Source organism: Canis lupus, chromosome 27 (genome assembly GCF_003254725.2).
Source record: "Canis lupus dingo isolate Sandy chromosome 27, ASM325472v2, whole genome shotgun sequence".
In the NCBI taxonomy this organism is placed as follows: Eukaryota; Metazoa; Chordata; class Mammalia; order Carnivora; family Canidae; genus Canis; species Canis lupus.
In genome coordinates this window covers 45,660,662-45,679,623 of record NC_064269.1, presented here as the reverse complement: position 1 = coordinate 45,679,623, position 18,962 = coordinate 45,660,662, and the positions used below count along the sequence as shown (strand labels likewise).

Sequence of the window (18,962 nt, the reverse complement as noted above, 5' to 3'; positions counted from 1 at the left end):
TGGGACATGTGTTTCCACCCTCTTCCCGTAGTCCCTGTACTATAACTTCAGTGAACAGTGCCTTTGCTGCATGTTAACTGTGTGTGCTCGTAGGACGCTGCTCCAGGCATGGCACACAGGGGGGCTTCAGGGAGACACTGTGGAATTGAACGTGCTGCCTTCCCTCCATCACACACGCCTTGATGGCCAGCCCATCTGTGGCTAAGACTTCATTTCAAGCCTCTTGGAGGCAGCTCTTCTTTCTTACCATGGTTCCCACGAGAGCCTTCCAACCCACCTGAGTCAAGTAGAATTGAGTTCCTCAAACCCAACAGTAGATCATGATGAAGGGAGACATTCTCTCCATGCTCCCTACTGTCTCTGAGGGCCTTTGACACTGGACTCAGTGTGGTTGCCACTCACTGAATAGAGACAACCCCAGACTGGGCTGTTGGCCTGTGTGGCTTTGTGTAGGGGTCACTCATATGTGTGTATTTCCTCTGGCCCTCTACTCACTCTCCTTCCCCTTTTTTGTCTTACCTGGGCAGCAAAGCACGCCGCACCCCTCCATGTGTGTCCTCTCTCCCTTCCCGCCCAACAGTTGCTTTGCTGGGACATTTTGCCTCTGGCTGTGATTTTCAACTGTCTCCTCAGTTTTTATCATTCCCTCACTCTGGTTGTGTGGTTGTTTCCCCACAGCAGTTCTGAGTCAGAGATGGAGGAAGAGGAGGAAGAAGAGCCTCCTCTGCCCACTTCGGACCTGGGCGGTGTTCCTTGGAAGGAGGCCGTGAGGATCCATGCTCTTCTGAAAGGAAAGAGTGAAGAGGAGCTAGAGGCCTCAAAGAGCTTTGGGCCTGGGCATGAAGAAGACGAGGAGGAGGAGGAGTATGAAGAGGAGGAGGAGGAGGAGGAGGAAGAATATGAAGAGGAAGAGGAAGAGGAAGAGTCTAGTGAAGGTCAGAAAAAAATCTCTTCTCCTAACTCAGACCCTATCCCATCCCTGAGGCAGTCTGGTTCTGTGCCTCAGTAAAGTTTCTGTGGCTGGAGTCACAGGGATATGCCTCCCACCGCCCAGAGACGATCCCTCCTGCCTCTCCCTCTGACCTGAATTTTGGGGGTAGAGGAGGCCATTGACAGTGGAAGGACTGTCCCTTGTGCACATTCTGAGTAGAAACTGGAAGGAGAAGACAGAGGGTCAGCAAATTAGGTTATACCTTTTCTCCTCATTGTCTCTCTTTTTTTCCTTTACTTTCCATTAAAATTATTTTGATGAAGAAAGGGAATTTAGCTTTCTAGAGAGTTCCCTGACTCCAAGTCCAGGATATTGGAGGCTGCAGAATACCGAATCTCACTCTGCTCAGAGCTGTTGTCGCTGAGGAGGGGCTAGGTGCTCACTAAACAGGGTTAAGTTGATGACAGGTAGTAACATGTTTGGAGCATCAGCCCAGTGTTCAGTCCATCTGGCTGGCTCTGAAATGCTCTCTTGCCTTGGACTTGAAACATTGCAATTCTGCGCCTACCTCTGGCTGTGTGTGTCATGGAGTGATGAGGAACTCGGTGGGCCTCCTTTCTTGCCTCTGTATGGCAGAGGGTCATTCTTGCCCTGCCCTGGCTGCACAAAGTCTGGTGAGTGGTGGGAAAGAAACCCGGACAGGTAGAGACCCGAGTGCCCCTGACAGCAGTGCCACATCCTTCACGCTGTGCTCTGTCTCCAAGGCACAGGGCGTGGAAGAGGGGCGATCCCTCCCAGCCATTATCAGAGAGGCACCTTAAATTCTTACAGCCCTGGGCCCTGTAGAGTTGGTGCTAGCTTTCTCTGCTGCTGCTGCTGGAATTCGATGTGCTTGGCAGCCCAGTCCTACCCGCATTTGGGCATGAGAAGGACCGAGGGCTGAGCAGATACGGAGCCCTCCCCAGACGGGGTGTGCAGTACTGGGCTGTCCCGGGAGCTATGACCTTCGAGACCCTGGTGAGCAGGGCAGACAAGAAGGAAGGAGCCTCCCCTGCCCTCAGGGTGCCTGGCACCAGGGTGAGTGGTCAGAGGCACAGCACTTCCTCAGGCCCCTGAGGACCTCTCTAGACCTAGTTCTCCTGTGCTCTTCCCTCCAAAGACAGAGGCAGGGGTGAGGCCCACAGAGGCCACACTTTGTTGGGTTGTCCCTCCCTCCCCATTCTGATGAGCAATGAATGCAGTCCGTGCAAAAAGGAGGCAGGCGCTGGTCCAGGAAGCTGGTGTCTTGGGTTCTTTCTCTGTAGCACTGTGTCTGCAGAGCTGTGCTGGCTCAGGCTCCGGGCTGCCCCTGCCTCCCTGTCAGTCAGAGGGGGCGATGGTGCTCACAGCACATCTGCATCCGCATCTGGGGGAAGGTTATTTTGTTTGTATCATTTCATACATCATCATCTCGAGCTGCTGATTCATATGTTCTATGGCTTGTAGCCCCAGACATGGCTTAGGGTCAAAGTCTGTGCCCTTTGTGGGAGAGCTTAGCCCTGCTTTCCCCCACACAGAGTTAATGTCCTGGATCTGGAGCTAGCGTCAAGACGCAACCTGCAGGGAATGGGATTTCACCGGAGAAACACATACTGGCAGATGCAGCCACACCTCAGGACTGTTCCGAGCCCACGGTGTGTGTGTGTCTCCTGGGCAGTGGGCTTCGTTGGCTGCGTAGACAGTGACAGGATGTTCTCACCTTGCACCTGCAGATAACTCTTCTCTGTTCTCTTTCCTCCCTTCCCTTTACCACCCCCACCCGTGCGGGATTCTTGATGCTGTTTGTGGGTGTCTGACCCCCCCTGCTGTAGAAGGGGAGTATTGCCCCTGGGACAGAGAACTCCTACAAGGCCAGTGGCTCCGGCAGCTGTCACAGGAAGAAACTACGGGTACACGTAAAGGTACCCGCTTTGCCCTCACCCACCTTATGCCCTGGCACCCTAGCAGCCATCCAGAATTTGCCATCAAGAGCAGGTCCCACATGAAAAGATCGGCGTTTTATAAAACAATGCTGACGGGCTTTGGCACGTGCCTAGCTCGGCACCTGTCCCTGGGCCCAGCCTTCATGAATAGGCATGTAGACAATGGCATGTAAGAAGAGGGGAGTCAGGGAGAAGGCAGAGAAGACTCCGGAAGCAGCCTTATTGAGCGTTGGCCCCCATCTGGGCCCCTGGTAGGCTTTGCTGAAAGTCCCCTGCTCTAGTAAAGACTCAACCTCTTCTAATATAGAAAACCTCATGTTGCAGTCACACTCTCGTAAGTGGCGGAACCAGCATAGGTGTCATCACAAGCATAGGTGCCCAGAACCTCCCTCCACTGTGCCCTGTAACATTTCTCTGAGAAAGGAGGACAGTCCTCTGAGGCTGAGGACTCCCCAAGGCCACATTTATGAACAGGAAGCAGAACGTTATCCAGGGAGAAGGCTCACTGTCTTTTCTTTGTTGCTTAGAAGATGAAGAAAGACTTCACATTTTTCTCTTTAACTTACCTTCCTTAGTCCTAGGATGTTCAAGCTGTTGGGAGGTTTTGCCGTATTTAGCCCCACCCAACACCATGAAAGCCAATTGACCTTAGAGACATCAATCTGTGGAGACCAGCAACTCTAACGAGAGAGTGCATGCAGGGCTCCCAGCTCACATTTAACACCACGTGGTGCCCACATCCACACCTGGTGGCCCTACTGGTACTTTCTGTCCATATCACATTCTCCATTGCTTAAAAATTAAGAGGTGCCATGGTGGTGATAAAGCCAAAGCCAAATTGTCCCCTTAGATTGTGAAGAGTGGGCTCCCATCAGGATTCCCAGAGTCCTTCAGATCAGGTGGCACCTGCTCTTCCTGCCTGGAAAGCCATCCCCCCTCCCAAAGCGTCCCCTCTCTAAGCTGCTGGCTGTTCTTTATTTTAACCCAACTGTGTGGCATGGTCCAAGCACCAGTGACAGGGAGCTTACGGGGTGGGGGCTGTATGCATATTCCTTGGGCTCTGACAGCAGGAATCATCTGAAGGATCCGCTGGCGAGTTCTCATATAGCTGCAGGGTGCCAAATGGAGTTTTCAGGAAAAGGGCTTTGACCTCAGGAAAAGCAGAGAGGTGTTGCTTTATTCCTGCCCACAAACCCCCACAGCTTTGGGATTTACAGGGTAGATCTGTGCTTCCTCTCCCAGCCATTGCCTCCCCAAACTCCTTTGTCCCTATAGCTGTGTCCCTGCCACAGACCAGCATGCAGCATGAGACCTTTTATGGAAGGGGGATTTTTTTTTTCTTTCTCTCTCTAGCTGCAAAAGATAAACACTAAAGTACCAGCAAAGTAAGTTTCCGCCCTGCATGAGTTAGCTGGCTCATGACAGAATGGTACTGTCCCATCCTACCTTTCTCTTGTCACTTGGCTTAAAGGCGAAGCTGTCAGCATGGTGGCAATAAGCACACTCTGTGTGACCACAGAAGGAACAGAACACACAGTGCATCCTCCAGGATCTCACACTGTGCTGGGTAACAGAGCCGAGTGCTCCTGACCCACGGAGATAGCCCTTCAGAGGCCACTTGTAACCTGCCCCTTTTTCTGACTTGGCATTTGGGTCCTTCAAATGCAGATGACATGAAAAGAGCATCAGAAAGGAGAGTTCTTTCTGTTTGAAGTGGAATGTATGGTTCTATTCATTGAAGTTAAGAGTATAAGAGAAGCTTGGAACAACTAAGTCACATGGAACAAGTAGAAATTGTGTGTGTGCACATGTGTGCGCATGTATGTGGGTGTTCTCAACTTTTGTCTCCTTCTGATTCAAACTGACCCTGGCAAACACAGTAACTTTTTTTCTGTTTCCTTTCCTGTGGTGTTCTATCCCCTCCCTCTCTTGACCGTTTATTTTCTGCTTCCTTCCTCTCTGTCATCTCTCTCTTCCTCATCCCTCTACCTCTGACCTTGGCAAACTAGTTGGGAGCCAGAGGCTACAGCAGATCGTAAATCCGGCCGACCCCTTGGAGATCCAGGCTGATGTGCACTGGACACATATCCGAGAGAGAGAGGAGGAGGAGCGAATGGTCCCAACCTCTGAGTCCTCCACTTCTAGAGGTAACTGTTTCAAGATTGGTGCCCTTCAGAGCACCTTCTGTCCCTGCCTCCCCTCTCACTGGTGCAGAGGACTCTTCCATTATGGCCAAAGCCATCAGTTTGATCAAAATGTGAGCCCACGAACGATTTTATTTTCCCGATGTTAATTGTGACCTGTTGTTGGAGGATATGTAAAGTTCTCTATGGGTTCAGAAATTATGAGCTCTTTCTCCGTGCATGCAAAATAGTAAAATGAACTTGACCTTGGGACAACCAAGAACTTGTTTTCTTTCCCCGTATGACTAGACAAGGTGACTCTGTCCACTCAGTAAAATGTTCTGGTGCTTTCCCTGTATGGTGTGTCTGAGTGTGAATGTACATTGGCAGGACGGGGTGGGGGGGTGAGGGGGTGGAGCAAATTTTGAACTGAAATGAAGTGTGAAGAAGAGATTTAGATCCGGGAGGCCTTTTAGCTAGCATAACGTCCAGTGCTGGGTTCTAGGTGAGATGGTCTGTGTTCCACAGTAGCATGAAGACAAACTTTAGTCTGACTTCTTCCAGAAATAGCAAGCAAAACGAGGGAAGGATGGTGGCTGCTGAGGGATATGGCAGCTGCCACGCCATCCTCCCTGCCTTCTGACCACAGCATATGCACTGTCTAAATATGGATCCTTGGTGTCACCAACCTCTGACTCTCACTCACTCATCCTTGTGAGTCCATCCAACGCCTACTGGGGCCACACACCCTGGGAGGCTCTGAGTCTACAAAGGAGGTGCTTCCTGCCTTCGTGAAATTTAGCCCTGGATAGGGCCATCGGATCCTCCCCTGCCCCAAGTCCTCACCTGTTGGCAGGACCAGCCTCTGTTAACTATTTTGCAGCAGCATAAACACTCAGCAGGAGTGAGTGTTTAAAGAAGAAAGACCCTGCTGAGCAGGGATGTGGGACTGGCCTGGGCTAGCTCTGCAGCCTTGAGCCACCAATGACCCTCCCTGTGTTTTCTCCCCTTTTCTCATCCTGGATGCCCATTGTGTAGGCTAACAGCCGGATGATGATCCCTCCTTGGTGCCAGAGCAGCCTCTGGCTTGTAACCTCTCTCAGTTTCTCTCCTGTTTGGGGCTTTAAAATGAGCTCAGCTCTCCTCCCTGGGAGTCTGCAACCCTGTGTAACTTTGTATCTATCGTCTGTTTTAAATTCAGTGCCTGACCTTCCCTCCATACGCCGCGCAGCAGTGCAGGCCTGGCTGGAGACGGTCTCTGGAGGTAGTCTGGTGATGTTTGTTCCCTCCCCACTCACCATAACCATTCTCTCTCGGCAGCTCCGCTGGTACCTTAACACTAGAATTCTGGTCCTGCTGCTAGTGCATGCCGAGGTCGCGGGTCGGCGGGCGGGGGGGGCACGTGCATGCCTCACTCAGGCAGCCCATCCTTGCATGGACCAGACACGCACCCCACGCCCTTCAGGGAAGGTCTGGAGGAGAGCCTAGAGCATAGACAGAACTGATGTGAACCTGTTGTTATTATTATTAATAAAGGTTGGGGAAAGGCCAAAGCTAAAGGAACTTTTTCAGCGTGATTTTTAAAGTCTGTAGTAGTTCAGTTATGTAGCAGTTGGGTGTGAAGATAGAGGAATCAGTTAATATTCCACCAAATCACCCAACTACAGAGGACAAGACATTGAGGACTCAAGGACCTATGGAAGACTCCTCAGTGAAGAGGGGGGCACAGGCAACCTCTGTACTGAGGTGCAAGGTCTGTTTAAATACTTGGGCCAGGAGATAGCTGAGAAACCTTCGTTGTCTCTCCTGACCTTTTCTGGAGAGATGTCTCTCAATGTGGGCAACAGCCGTGCTCGGTGGGGGCAGGACAGTTCTGTGCATTATGGGACAATTAACTTCCCTGGCCTCTGCCCTCAAAACGTCAGCCACGCAGCCTCAACCTCCTGCCCCAACCAAAAGTGCCCCACACAGTATCAAATAGCACTTGAAGGAGGGCAGTGTTGTCCCCTGGTTGAGAACTGTAGTCCTGGTGGTTGCTTCTAGGCTGAGTAGGATGGGAGCCCCCAGATCTTCACCACCTGTCTCTGAGCAGCCCCGCTCATTGTCCTCACTCGTGGGCACCAGGCACACAAGTCACAGAGCTGCAGGGAGAGCTGGACCTGTGGTCACACCCAAGCCCTGGGAGCAGAAGCTGCTGGCCATCTCTCCTAACCAGTCAGTCTCCCAGGATGGTGGAGAAGGCTGGGGTGTCAGGACTTCCCAGCTGGCAGCTGAAACAAAGCAGAAGCTCAGTATGTCTGTGATTCCCAGCTTCCATAGTGTGTGGCAGCTTCTAGCACTCTGCACTCCATCCTAACACGGGTGAACCTCCCAGTTCCATCCCTCGAGCTGCGTTTCTCCAGCACCTGCTGCTGCTGCATTGATGTCCCTCACTTGTTTGTTTTTTGATATATGTGACAATTGTTCCTTTCAAGGTACTCACAAGGACTGTAGACTTAGTACCTATCTGACTCTACAACAGGCATTCCCTAGTAGCTGCTCTGAGTTGGAGAACCACGTGGGGGCCGAGGGACAGGGCCGGGGATCGGGCTATCCTGACTGGAGCTGTGCCAAGCCGAGGAGTCTTGTCATGGTCTCCTTGGTGCTCCCATCCAGGACACTTGCCGACAGAGTATAAATTATCATCTTGATGTCCAGGGACTCAGAGTCATTTAAGCATACATGTTGGGCATGATGGGCTTTAATGGAATGAGCCCTGCTTCCACTTCCACTGGGTTGGAGTGACTGCCAAAGTAGAAAAATTCAAGGGGGAAAGAGAGGCCTCTCTGTGCCTTACCACTTCACAAATGGTGTCATGACGCCATGAGCTCGTTATCCAGATGATAGCTCAGGTTTGAGGAGGTACAGAGACTTCTGTTTGTTCCTCAGAAATCCTACTCCTGGAGTTTGACAAACTGAAACAGCAATGTGATCATATAAATGCTTTAAACCTATGGAAATAATTGAGTAGTGTTACCCCCGGTACTTTTCCCAACAAATGCCACCATCACAGGAAAGCGTCTTGGCATTACCAGCTCCATGGGCTACTCTGGTATCTCAAAAGGAGGGGTGTGATATCCACTATGTGCCAGCCTAGAACTTATTCTGGAACTCTCCCATCTTTCCACAGAGTCCATCCCAAACCTATTTTGTATGCTTCCCCAGAATCAGATGCAAGTCATCACCTTATTTTTAATAAGCTTGAGTATTCAAAAGGGGTGGTAAGATAGTTATACAGCTTAAGGAATTATTACTATTGTTATTTATTTTCTGAGAGAATACAACTGTGCGTGCGAGGAGGGGCGGGGTGGGGGAATGTGCAGAGGGAGAGAGGATCTTAAGCAGACTCCCCATCCGAGTGGGGAGTCCAGTGCGGGGCTGGATCTCACGACTCTGAGATCATGACCTGAGCCGAAAGCAAGAGTCAGATGCTTAACCGACTGAGCCACCCAAGTGCCCCAAGGAATTTTTTTTTTTAACAAAAACACCTGTGACTAGGTCAAGAAAGGACACAACCCCAGCATCTTCAAAGTGCCCCTTGACTTTCCTTGACTTCCTTCATACTCAGACCTTAGTGTCCACTCTCAGTGTTTGTGCCACACTCACTGTGCACGTGCTTCCAGAAGCAGGGATACAGATTCACAAGGCTGGATGATAAGGAGACCAGTGACCTGAGAGAGCCTCTCCTTGAGAGGCTTTGAAGAAATCTACCCAGCTGTGCCACAGCCCATACTTCTGCTGCCCACTGCCCCCCTGGGCTTTGAGCCTCCAGCTCTAGGATGTATACATCTAAGCATGACCCCTTTTCCTGAAGTGAGAACCTCTAGAGGTGTTTGGAGAGTGGCTGTGTTTAGAACCCTGGAAGATGCCCTTAGAGCCCCTGGACAGACGGTCTGTGAGTCCCAGGTAATGCTGGGATCTCACAGCATCCTTTAAAGCAGCCCGTGTTGCTTTCTTAATTACTTTCTCTTAGTCCAAGCTGTTAGTGCGAGTTTCAGGTATGCTTGGGAACAGGTCTGAGAGAGAGAGTATGTGTGTGTGTGTGTGTGTGTGTGTTTAGGGGCTGGTTCCTCCTGAGGAATATGAAGTCGACGCAAGCTTTGCCTTGTTCAGCAGCACCGAAGGGCTATTCTTGAGTCTAGAATATGAACTTTACATACCCTCCCACACACTTTAAAAAAAAATTTCTCTGAGTTACCACAAGCAAAGCTGCAACCCCTGCGGGTTGAAAGGGGAGGTCGTTGCCTTCAGGTGTCCCGTCGGTCACTCATCCAGCAGGGGTCTCCCCTGCACACAGCACCGCACCTGCTAGATGAGCAGCATGGCCATGAGCACATCACCTAAAGTGTCTGGCCCCGGATTCCCCTCCAACCCTCTAGCATATATGGTAAGGATTAAGACTTGTGGCATGTGACAAGGTCCAGAGAATGCTGGCATGAGAGTCATTGTTGCTGCTGGATCGGCAGCTGGTGTCTGTCTGCTGGGCCTGGGGAAGCAGCGCATCCCCTCTGTCCTTACAGGGAGGAGCTTACAGCAGCCTCGGGGACAGGGGGGTGGCCAGAGCCAAAGCTGCTCTCTTGCACTGGGCCCGCTGGAGCAGAGCCGAGCTAGCACCATGTACTCGGTCCCAGGCCCTCACCAGCACCCCAAATCCAGACCCCTCAGTCCCTCTGCCCCCTTCTTAAGGTGTTCACCTGGAAGCCCTGGGAAGACCACCATCTGTGTACACCTGCACAGGCAGGCTCTCCATCTATCTGTCCTTTTCTTCCTTCCTTTGAATGTTTCTGCTTTACAGTCCCATTTGATGAGAATGACCTGGAGGAAGACGTGGACTCGGAGCCAGCAAAGATAGAAGGGGAGGCCACAGAGAATGGGGACACAGGGGACACTGGTGCTGAGCTGGACGATGGTACGGGGAACCCCAGAGCCTCCTCTCTGCACTGCGCTAACCACCCTCTTCCTCCCAGTGTGTGACTGAAACTCCGGAAAGATAATAGATGTTAAAGCAAAAAGCAAGGCACTCAGACGAGACAGCTGTTAGTTAGGTCTGCTGGTCACGCCCCTTGTTCTGGCACTAACCTGAACACATGTGGCTCCGCCCCTTGGCCACTGTCCAGCATGGCCTGCGTTCAGTAAGCTGTGCTTGGGAAACCAAGCAGCTTGGGTACCCTGTGGAAGGTCTGTGAATGCGCTCAGAGGGGACCTACAAGGAGATGGCATAAGAATGACAGTCTGGGTGGCTGGGGAAAGGGGGCAGAGAGCAGCCTGAGAAATGAGCAGAGTCCAGGCAGGACTGGGGAGTGCAGGCTGTGGGATTGAAGAAGCACAGACCTCAGGTGAGGCAGACCCTTCCCAGGCGCCGGTGCTGTGTTTCACTCTGTTGTGGCCCGTCAGGTGCTGTCGGGTGCATTTAGAAAAAGAATGAATGGAGCTCCGTAGGCTTCGGTGAGAGCACAGCGTTGCAGAGAATAAGGCACTTTGGGCTGGGGCTCAGGAGCTTGGTGGGCCCAGTGGGCAGAGCTTAGCAAGGGCGCAGGGCCAGGTCCTGACCTCAAGCAGTGACACTGGTTTGGCTGCTCTCGGGTACAGGGATGCCAGGGCCTCACTCGGGTGCTGTGCTCTCCCTTCGGCCCGCCAGATCAGCGCTGGTCTGACGGGATCCCATCGGATGCCGAGACGGATCTCCGCGTGCAGCACCAGGAGGCGGTAGAGGCAGACCTGGAGCTGAGGGTCTCAGAGAATGAGGAGGAGCCACCTGAGGTCACACCAGGGCATCCGGAGAGAAGTAAGTCTGTTGTCTCAGGAGAAACTGCTTCCAGAATTCCCGCTGAGAGCCCACCATGGTGAGAGCAGCCCCGAGGACACAGGTCACGGGAGCAGAGCTGCAGCAGAGTCGGCATGATGCATGCCAGCCCCCAGGTGTCTTCCTGCCCCTGCCCCATGCAGGGACCCTGCACATGACTTCTCCGACAGCCCTTTTGTGTGGGCTCTGGAGCTGTGAAAGGGTGGGAGGTCCGTCTCCTAGCTGCACACAGATCACACACTAATGACACTAGCAGAAGTGGCATCCGGGGACACTCTGGAAAGCATTTTCCTTCAGAGCCGGCTGGGAGAGGAGCCCTCCGAGAGAAGGGAAGGTGGTAGAGCTTCCACTTACATACCCTGTTTCTGTTCTGTTCAGGTCTCACCCGGGTCCCCAGCCCTGCCCTGTCCCCTGAGGAGCAAGCTGGTCTGCGGTCCCCAGGCCACAGCCCTAAGGCAGAGGTAAGGGCTCGCAGCTCACTGTGGGGGACAGGACCAATGGGACCCTGAGTGCACATAGTAATTCCTTTGTCTTAGAGCCTGGATGTGAACCCACTTTTTGATTCTTGTGCTCAGTGGGGCTGCTGGAAACAGGAGTGGCAGAGGGGATGCAGCTCAGTCCTCACCCTGGGCAGTGTCCCTAATCCTGCATGGCCCCAATCCAAAACCTGGGTCATCCCACCACTGTGTCACTCTGCTATCATACCACACCATTTTATTTTTTATTTATTTATTTTTTTTTTATACCACACCATTTTAAAAGTAAATGTATTTTTAAGTTAAAGCAATAATTTTTATGGAATCGTTGGTTTGATATGATGATGCATTTGTTTCTTAGTGTTAGGTTAAAATGAATGTTTGAGTTTTAAAATAAAAATATGCATCTGAATTACCAGTGGTTTGTGAGCCACACATTGGAGAATGCTCCGTAAACAGATCACAACAGTATGTCCTAGGGAACATGTTTCACAAGATGTGATCTGAAGGACAGATCGGGGAGGGAGGCCAAACTCAAGACCTACACTGGCTTGATTTGGTCTTTGGGATTCTAAGAAGTAAGATGAATTTGGTGATTTCATCCATGAAATTGGGGAAGCCTCACTGAGACTCATGGGTGGGGTGATATAAGGTTCTTACAGGAATATCTGGGTCTTTGAGCTTCCTGGGATGGGCAATTCGTAGTCTAGACTGTAAAAAAATAGCTGTTTTAAATCTTAGAGTGTTGGTCCCTATGTTCATACATCAGAGACGTAGAGCTCATGGGGTCTGGAGTCGGAAGAGCAGAATCTATCAGTGTGCCGTGGCCAGAGTCCATCTCAGCGCACAGAGAATTTAAGATGTGGTTTTTTGTTTTTGTTTTTGTTTTTATGATAGGCACACAGTGAGAGAGAGAGAGGCAGAGACATAGGCAGAGGGAGAACCAGGCTCCATGCACCGGGAGCCCGACGTGGGATTCGATCCCGGGTCTCCAGGATCGCGCCCTGGGCCAAAGGCAGGCGCTAAACCGCTGTACCACTCAGGGATCCCCTAAGATGTGTTTAGATGAATCAAACCCTGAAAGCTGAGTCTGTTCAACAAAGTGGAGTGGCTTTAAAAATGGAACAAGTAGGGCAGCCCCGGTGGCACAGCGGTTTAGCGCCGCCTGCGCCTAGGGTGTGATCCTGGAGACCCTGGATCGAGTCCCACGTCAGGCTCTCTGCATGGTGCCTGCTTCTCCCTCTGCCTGTGTCTCTGCCTCTCTCTCTCTGTGTCTCTATGAATAAATAAATAAATAATCTTAAAAAAAAAAATCTTAAAAAAAAATCTTAAAAAAATCTTAAAAAAAAAAATAAATAAAAAATAATCTTAAAAAAAATGGAACAAGTAGAGCAGAAAGTGAGAACCACTCTCCTGGAGCCATTTAAATGACAGCCTAAAGGACAAAGAGAAGAATTAGTTTCATAAACACAGGTTGTTTGTGAGAGAGCTCCCAGTGGGTTTCTACTGACCACTGAACCCTGCCTTCTTAGCAGCTTCTATCTTCCTTTTCTGCAGGGGGCCCAAATCCCACTTGTCTCTGTTGTCACCAAGGCAAAATTGCCTGAAGAGAACCTTTTCCCCAAGCCTTTGCTCCCCAAAGTGAAGCCCAAGGTGGAAGTGCCCTGCAGTCAGAGAGCTGCATGCTCCCCCATCCGTTCTCAGCCAGTGGCTCTGCCAGAAGCCAGGACACCTACCTCCCCAGTGAGCTCGCAGTGCCTGTCGCCTTTGGCCACCTCCACCCCCACCAGCACCCAGCTCCCCATTTGCTCCCAGCCTCAGCCTTCCTCTGAGACCACGGCCCCATCCCCCACCAAGTCCCCCATACGGCTCCAGCCTGTTTCAGCCAAAACATCTATCCCAGTGGTTCCCCTCCCCTTGAAGAACCAAGGGGACACCAAGGACAGGCTGGGCAGCCCTCTCGCTGTGGATGAGGCCCTGAAGCGGAATGACCTGGTGGCAGAGTTCTGGATGAAGAGCGCCGAGATCCGCCGCAGCCTCGGGCTCACACCAGTGGATCGGAGCAAGGTGTATGAGCCCAGCTTCCCTTCGCCTGCCTTTAAACCAGTGTCCCTAAAATCCTATGCAGTGGAGAAGTCTCCCGAGGGGGAGGGACTCCAGCTTCTGAAGCCTCCACCTGTTCCTAAGAGACTAGGCCTGCCGAAGTCAGACGGTGACCAGCCCTTCCTGCCAACCCCCAAGTCCCCGTCGGACAGAGAGCTGAAAAGCTCCCAGGAGGAGAGGAGAGATCTGTCGAGCAGCTCCGGGCTGGGCCTTCACGGGAGCTCCTCCAACATGAAGACTTTGGGCAGCCAGAGCTTCAACACATCAGACTCCACCATGCTCACTCCCCCTTCAAGCCCACCGCCACCACCACCCCAAGACGAGGAACCCGCAACTCTTCGGAGGAAGCCATATCAGACTCATGAGCATAAGGACGCTGAGCCCAAGGCCTCGGTGATTCCACCACCACCACCTGCGACGTTCATGCGGGCCCCCCGGGAGCCCACCCAGCCCCTCCAAGAGGAGATGCGGAAGTCGTTTGTGGAGAGCGTGGATGAGATCCCATTTGCCGATGATGTGGAGGACACCTATGATGACAAGACCGAGGACTCGAGTCTCCAGGAGAAGTTCTTCACACCCCCCTCCTACTGGCCCCGCACGGAGAGGCCCCTCCACCCACCCCTAGCCAAGGAGAATGGTAGGTTGCCTACTCTGGAGAGTGGGGTCCAGCCACAGAAGAGGGGCCTGCCCTTAGTCTCTCCAGAAGCCAAGGAGCTGGCTGAGGAGCGCATGCGAGCCAGGGAGAAGTCTGTGAAGAGCCAGGCGTTGAGAGACGCTATGGCCAAGCAGCTGAGTAAGATGAAGGAAATGGAGATGGCGGCTGGGACCTCCAGTCCCCCAGGAGGCACCTCCCACAAAGCCTCCTCTGTTCCCTCCAAGGGCAAAGACCTCAGCCCCGAGTCCCCTAGACGCCCAGTTCTCAAAGGCCCCAGGGAGCCTGCCCTGAAGCACGAAGCCACTAGTGAGGAGGTCCTCTCCCCACCATCGGACTCAGGGGGCCCAGATGGTTCGGTCACCTCATCCGAGGGCTCCAGTGGGAAGAGCAAGAAGAGATCGTCACTCTTCTCCCCCCGCAGAAACAAGAAAGAGAAGAAGTCCAAAGGTGAGGGCCGGCCCCCGGAGAAGCCCAGCCCAAGCCTTCTGGAGGAAGCTGCTGCCAAGCCCAAGTCCCTGTGGAAGTCGGTCTTTTCCGGGTACAAGAAGGACAAAAAGAAGAAGGGTGATGACAAGTCCTGTTCCAGCACCCCTTCCAGCGGTGCCACTGTGGACTCTGGCAAGCACAAGATGTCCCCTGTTGTGAGAGCAGGTAGGTCGACACCAAGAGACCCGTCCTAGGGCAGGGCATGAGGGGGCTGTCCTCCAGCCATTGGTTTTTCTCAGAAAATCCATTGCTTGTGCTGCATCCCCGAGGGTTCCTAGGAGCTATGCTAACAGGGTGAGGAAGAAGGAAACGGAACCGTGGGCTTGCAGGGCATATTCTGCAGGATAGAATAATTCTAAAACTCAGCTTGGAACTGAGTAAGGGAGACTTGGGAGGCCTGTGCCCTTTCTCAAGACACATGACGCCAGAGGAGGGCCTGATTCTGAGCAAGGTGGAGCGGTGGCCCCTTGGGGAGGAGCAAGGCTGGCTGTCTTTGCAGCACCGTCTACGTGGTGTTGGCCCTGGGTTAAGAGTCACTCGAACTGGAAAGAAATCCAACTTCTGTCCTGCTCCCCTGGGTGGCTCAGGCGAGTGTAGAAATCAGGTAAGCACTGTGGTGTCCTCGATTTGTCTCTCATTTCCATCCCCTTAGAGCTGCACCTGCGGCGCCAGTTGAGCTTCTCCGAGGACTCAGACCTGTCCAGTGATGACATCCTTGAGAGGTCCTCCCAGAAGTCCAGGCGAGAGGTATGTAGGCCCTATGGTGGGGCTCCAGAAGGGGTCAAGCCTAGCCCAATCCTCTGTGTAGGATTGATTGGTCTTTGATGAGGTGGAAGAAAAGGAAAGCAAATCTCAAGCCCGGGGTGAAGTGAGCACCCTCTTCTGAGCTCCCAGCAGGTACAGCTGAATCCTGAGTCCAGCCCAGGCTCAAGTAAGAGACACATAAAGGGAGTTCTTCTCTTGGGCATTTTCTTTTTAGTGAACAGCTGGGGCTTATTTATTTCAATGGCAAGAGTTCCTGTGTTTCATTCTTGGGAAGAAGACAGAGACATTCCACGCTCAGAGATTCACTAGATTTTCAGCAAGCTACCGGCATTGTCCTCAGAAATCCCATGTGGAATAGCATCCACCCATGTCCAGAGTGACAGGAGGAAGAAGTTGCTCATGCCCCTGAGTCTGGAGGACGTTGGGACAGGCACGATGAATTTAGCAGTAGACAGAGGTTAAGTCAGTGAGGAATGTGCCCTATCATCCTGTGTGCTCTGTACATTTGTGGGTTAGAGAGGAGTGTTTGCTCTTAAAGAACCAGTCCAGGACCCTGACCTGGATTCTGTGCCAAGTAGGGCACTGTGGATCGGAACTCATCCCTCGCAAGGCCCCAGACTTGGGAGATAATATGGCCACGCAGCCCTCCTGAGAAGCAAACCCTCAGTGTGGAAGGGCTCTTGGGTATTTATTCCATTTTCTGATTTCCAAGGGCTCTTGTAGCTCTGTGTGGATACAGTGAGGTTAAAGGAGGGAGAGGGGTTAGAGAAAGTTCTAACAGGGCGTCTGTGCCTCAAAGACAGTAGTGGGTTGGGGCCTACAATTCAGAAAGGCCTGGGCAGCACCTGAGGGCAATTGAAACCATACCATCTCCACTGTGTGACCACAGGACACACACACTCACCGTCCTGTCCCAGGCGACAGCCCAGCTATTTTCAGCTCTCTTTTCTGAATGAAAAATGTCCCCAGAACATCATATACCTTCTTCACAAGGTTCTCTGGGGCTCGGATTTGAGTCTGCCCTCCCCTGAGCCCTGCACATGTCTGTTAGGTGAAGATGGCTTCTGCACCTGTTGCCAGTCCCCTGTCACTGCCCAACCCAGCCTTTAGCAACCTGACACACTGGAGGAACCCATCTCTTAGTCCTCTCCTCCTTGGTCTCTTGATCTCTCTGGGCCATGCCAGCTGTTTACCTATCCACTATCCTAGAAGAACGTGTGAACAGTCAGGCCTCCTACCTGCCCTGCCATGTGCAGAGGCAGCTTCCACCTGCCCCAGCCCGACCAGCTCCGAGTCCAGCTCTCCCCATAGGTAGCAGCACTACTATCAAGAGTGGCCCTGAGAACTGTTTCTGGACATGTACATGGGTCCCTAAGCATGTGCTGACGCTGGGAACTGGCACTGCTTTGGGAGTTAGGGGGGCCAGGAGGGGTCGGCGAAGGACAGTGTGGTCTGGGGTTCACTTGGCCTCTGTTCAGCCAGTTCATCTCCTGTGGGTCAGAAACTCCCTCTGTGGTGGGTTTTGTGGTCATTCTCGCCACTATTTCTCTATCAATGAATGAAATGTCGTGGTGGGACACCGAGTGCTGGGGTGCCCTGCTGGCTGTACCACACTGTCTTCCGGCAGTGTGGGTCCCTGAGGACAGCCTCCCCTGGGGCCTTGCTGGCCTGAGGCACGTAGCGAGCTCTTCCCCTTCTGAATGACCAACAAGCCACAGACCCCACTTCTGGAATCCCAGAATCAGAGGCCTTGGGGGCCTCACGGTCCACGTGTGTCCCACAGAGGCTGAGCAGGGAATTTAAAGACAAAGCTGAACCTGCACAGGTTGACCTGAATCCTGTGGGGTCAGGCTGGGTGAGAACATGCGCTGTATTTTCAAGGATGGAAGCCAAAGCAGGAAAACAAAACAAAAACAGCCATGCCAGACTCTTTGGAATAATTTAGTGAATTTGATCCTGGATAGTATAATATATGTAGATGTGCAGTGATTCCACATCAATGCTAAGTTCTTGTAAGACATTAAGGGACTATAGTATTGTAGGAAAATGTGTCTGTTCTTAAGAAGTACATGCTAAAATTTGTAGGCATAAGAAATGCCTACAGATGATTCAGGAAAAAAAGATTATATATATCAAATATGTGGCAAAATGCTAATATTTAGCAAATCTAGGTAAAGATGTTCATTGTCCTTTTCCAACTTTTCCTACGTTAGAAATTTTTCAGAGCAGTAAGTGAAGGGAGTGGGGACACCTAAAGGGACAGTGGGGTTGGAACTCAAGAGGGAGCATCTTGCTAACACGCCTGACCCTAGCAGCTGGGGAAATGGTTCCTCTTACATCACATACCCGTCTCCAAGTCAGGCGTCTGTGAAACAGGTGCCTGAGTTTTCTTTCATTAAAAAAAAAAAACAAACAAAAAAAAAACTCAAATTGAAAATAACATTTTTATTCAAAATGTTTACTTGGAAAAATTAAGATAACACAGATTAAATATATACATCACCTCTAACCCTACCAACAAAAGATCATCTTCATTCACCTCTTTTCTTTCCCTCATCTGACTTTACATATAAAGTGATGCACTGTGTCTTAAGCCCTGGGACCCAGCCATGGGCGTGTGCGTTTGCTCTTGGATAGACTGGCCCTGGTCCCCGTCTCACAGCAGAAGCAGCGGCCCTGGCTGGCCTCATGCTCTCAGCACAGCACAGATGTGTCATAATTTCACCCTTCTAGTCACTACAGACTGAAACCATGCTAAGTAGGGCGCTGTGGATCTGACCTCCTCCATCAAGGATTGCCCCCACCCCCTTGACTTTGTACAGCAGCCACAGGTGCCCACATTCAGTGCTGTTCCTCAGTTGTGGTTACATTGTTCCTATGGAGTGGCTCACATGCTGCTTGGGGAATTATCTGTCTTCTGTTTTTTTAACTGACTGTTCTAATAATGAGATTCATCCTTTTGCTCTGGTTTGTGGGAGAGATGAGTCAGTCTGAGGCAAGACATATGTGCCTGATATATTTTTGGTGAATATCAGTTATTTATGCTACTTAACACCCCTTTCACAGTGTATAATCAAGAAACGGCCCCCAACCCCATCCAAGATTTCTTTGCCAGCAGAGACAGAATCCTCTAGAAGAGAACCTTAGTGATGCTGCTCAGTATGCTCTGCATCTGTGTTTCTGTGTCCCTGGCAACAGGAATTTCCCACCACCTGTGCCCCCTGCAAACACTGAGCTGAAAGTCATCTGAATTTCCACAAATGATTGGGTTACTGAAGGAGAAATAGCATCTATACCCATATATTTGAATGGCTTTATTATACCCAGGGGAGAGTGAAAAGAGAAGAGAGAAGATTTGAGGCATAACAAGGAAGAGCCGTCTTCTCAGTAGAAAAGTGAACCCAGTCCTTATTCAGAAACTGGGGTTCACTGGCCTCTGCTGCTAGGATCTGAATCCCCCGGTTCCTCACTTCCGCAGTCCTGTGTGATGTTGTGAAAAATAATCATGCGTTTTAGTCTTTAGTCTTCCGTGTTTGTTTTAAACTTCTGATTTTGCTCCATTTCTGTGTTCTAGTTTTAATTATTTTAATTGTTATTATTACTATTCTGTTTTGTTTTCC

General features: G+C 51.5%; 1 protein-coding gene across 27 annotated transcripts in view; it reads left to right on the top strand.

Annotated features, from left to right (window-relative positions):
• Positions 1–18,962, top strand: part of MICAL3 (microtubule associated monooxygenase, calponin and LIM domain containing 3) — a 218,919-nt gene that overhangs the window by 173,194 nt on the left and 26,763 nt on the right. For 15 of the 27 annotated variants that reach the window (XR_007406562.1, XM_049102770.1, XM_049102769.1 and 12 more), the window contains 9 exons: positions 679–935; positions 2,782–2,871; positions 4,902–5,039; positions 6,217–6,279; positions 9,850–9,963; positions 10,693–10,839; positions 11,236–11,318; positions 12,891–14,742; positions 15,230–15,324. Coding sequence is in view for 26 of the 27 variants with exons in the window: in XM_049102770.1 (XP_048958727.1) it covers positions 679–935; positions 2,782–2,871; positions 4,902–5,039; positions 6,217–6,279; positions 9,850–9,963; positions 10,693–10,839; positions 11,236–11,318; positions 12,891–14,742; positions 15,230–15,324 (2,839 nt within the window). In the remaining variant the exon portion in view is untranslated. Of the gene's footprint in view, positions 1–678; positions 936–2,487; positions 2,743–2,781; positions 2,872–4,901; positions 5,040–6,216; positions 6,280–9,849; positions 9,964–10,643; positions 10,840–11,235; positions 11,319–12,890; positions 14,743–15,229; positions 15,325–18,962 lie in introns of those variants that run through there. The other 12 variants (XM_049102776.1, XM_025461582.3, XM_049102781.1 and 9 more) reach the window with 9 other exon arrangements.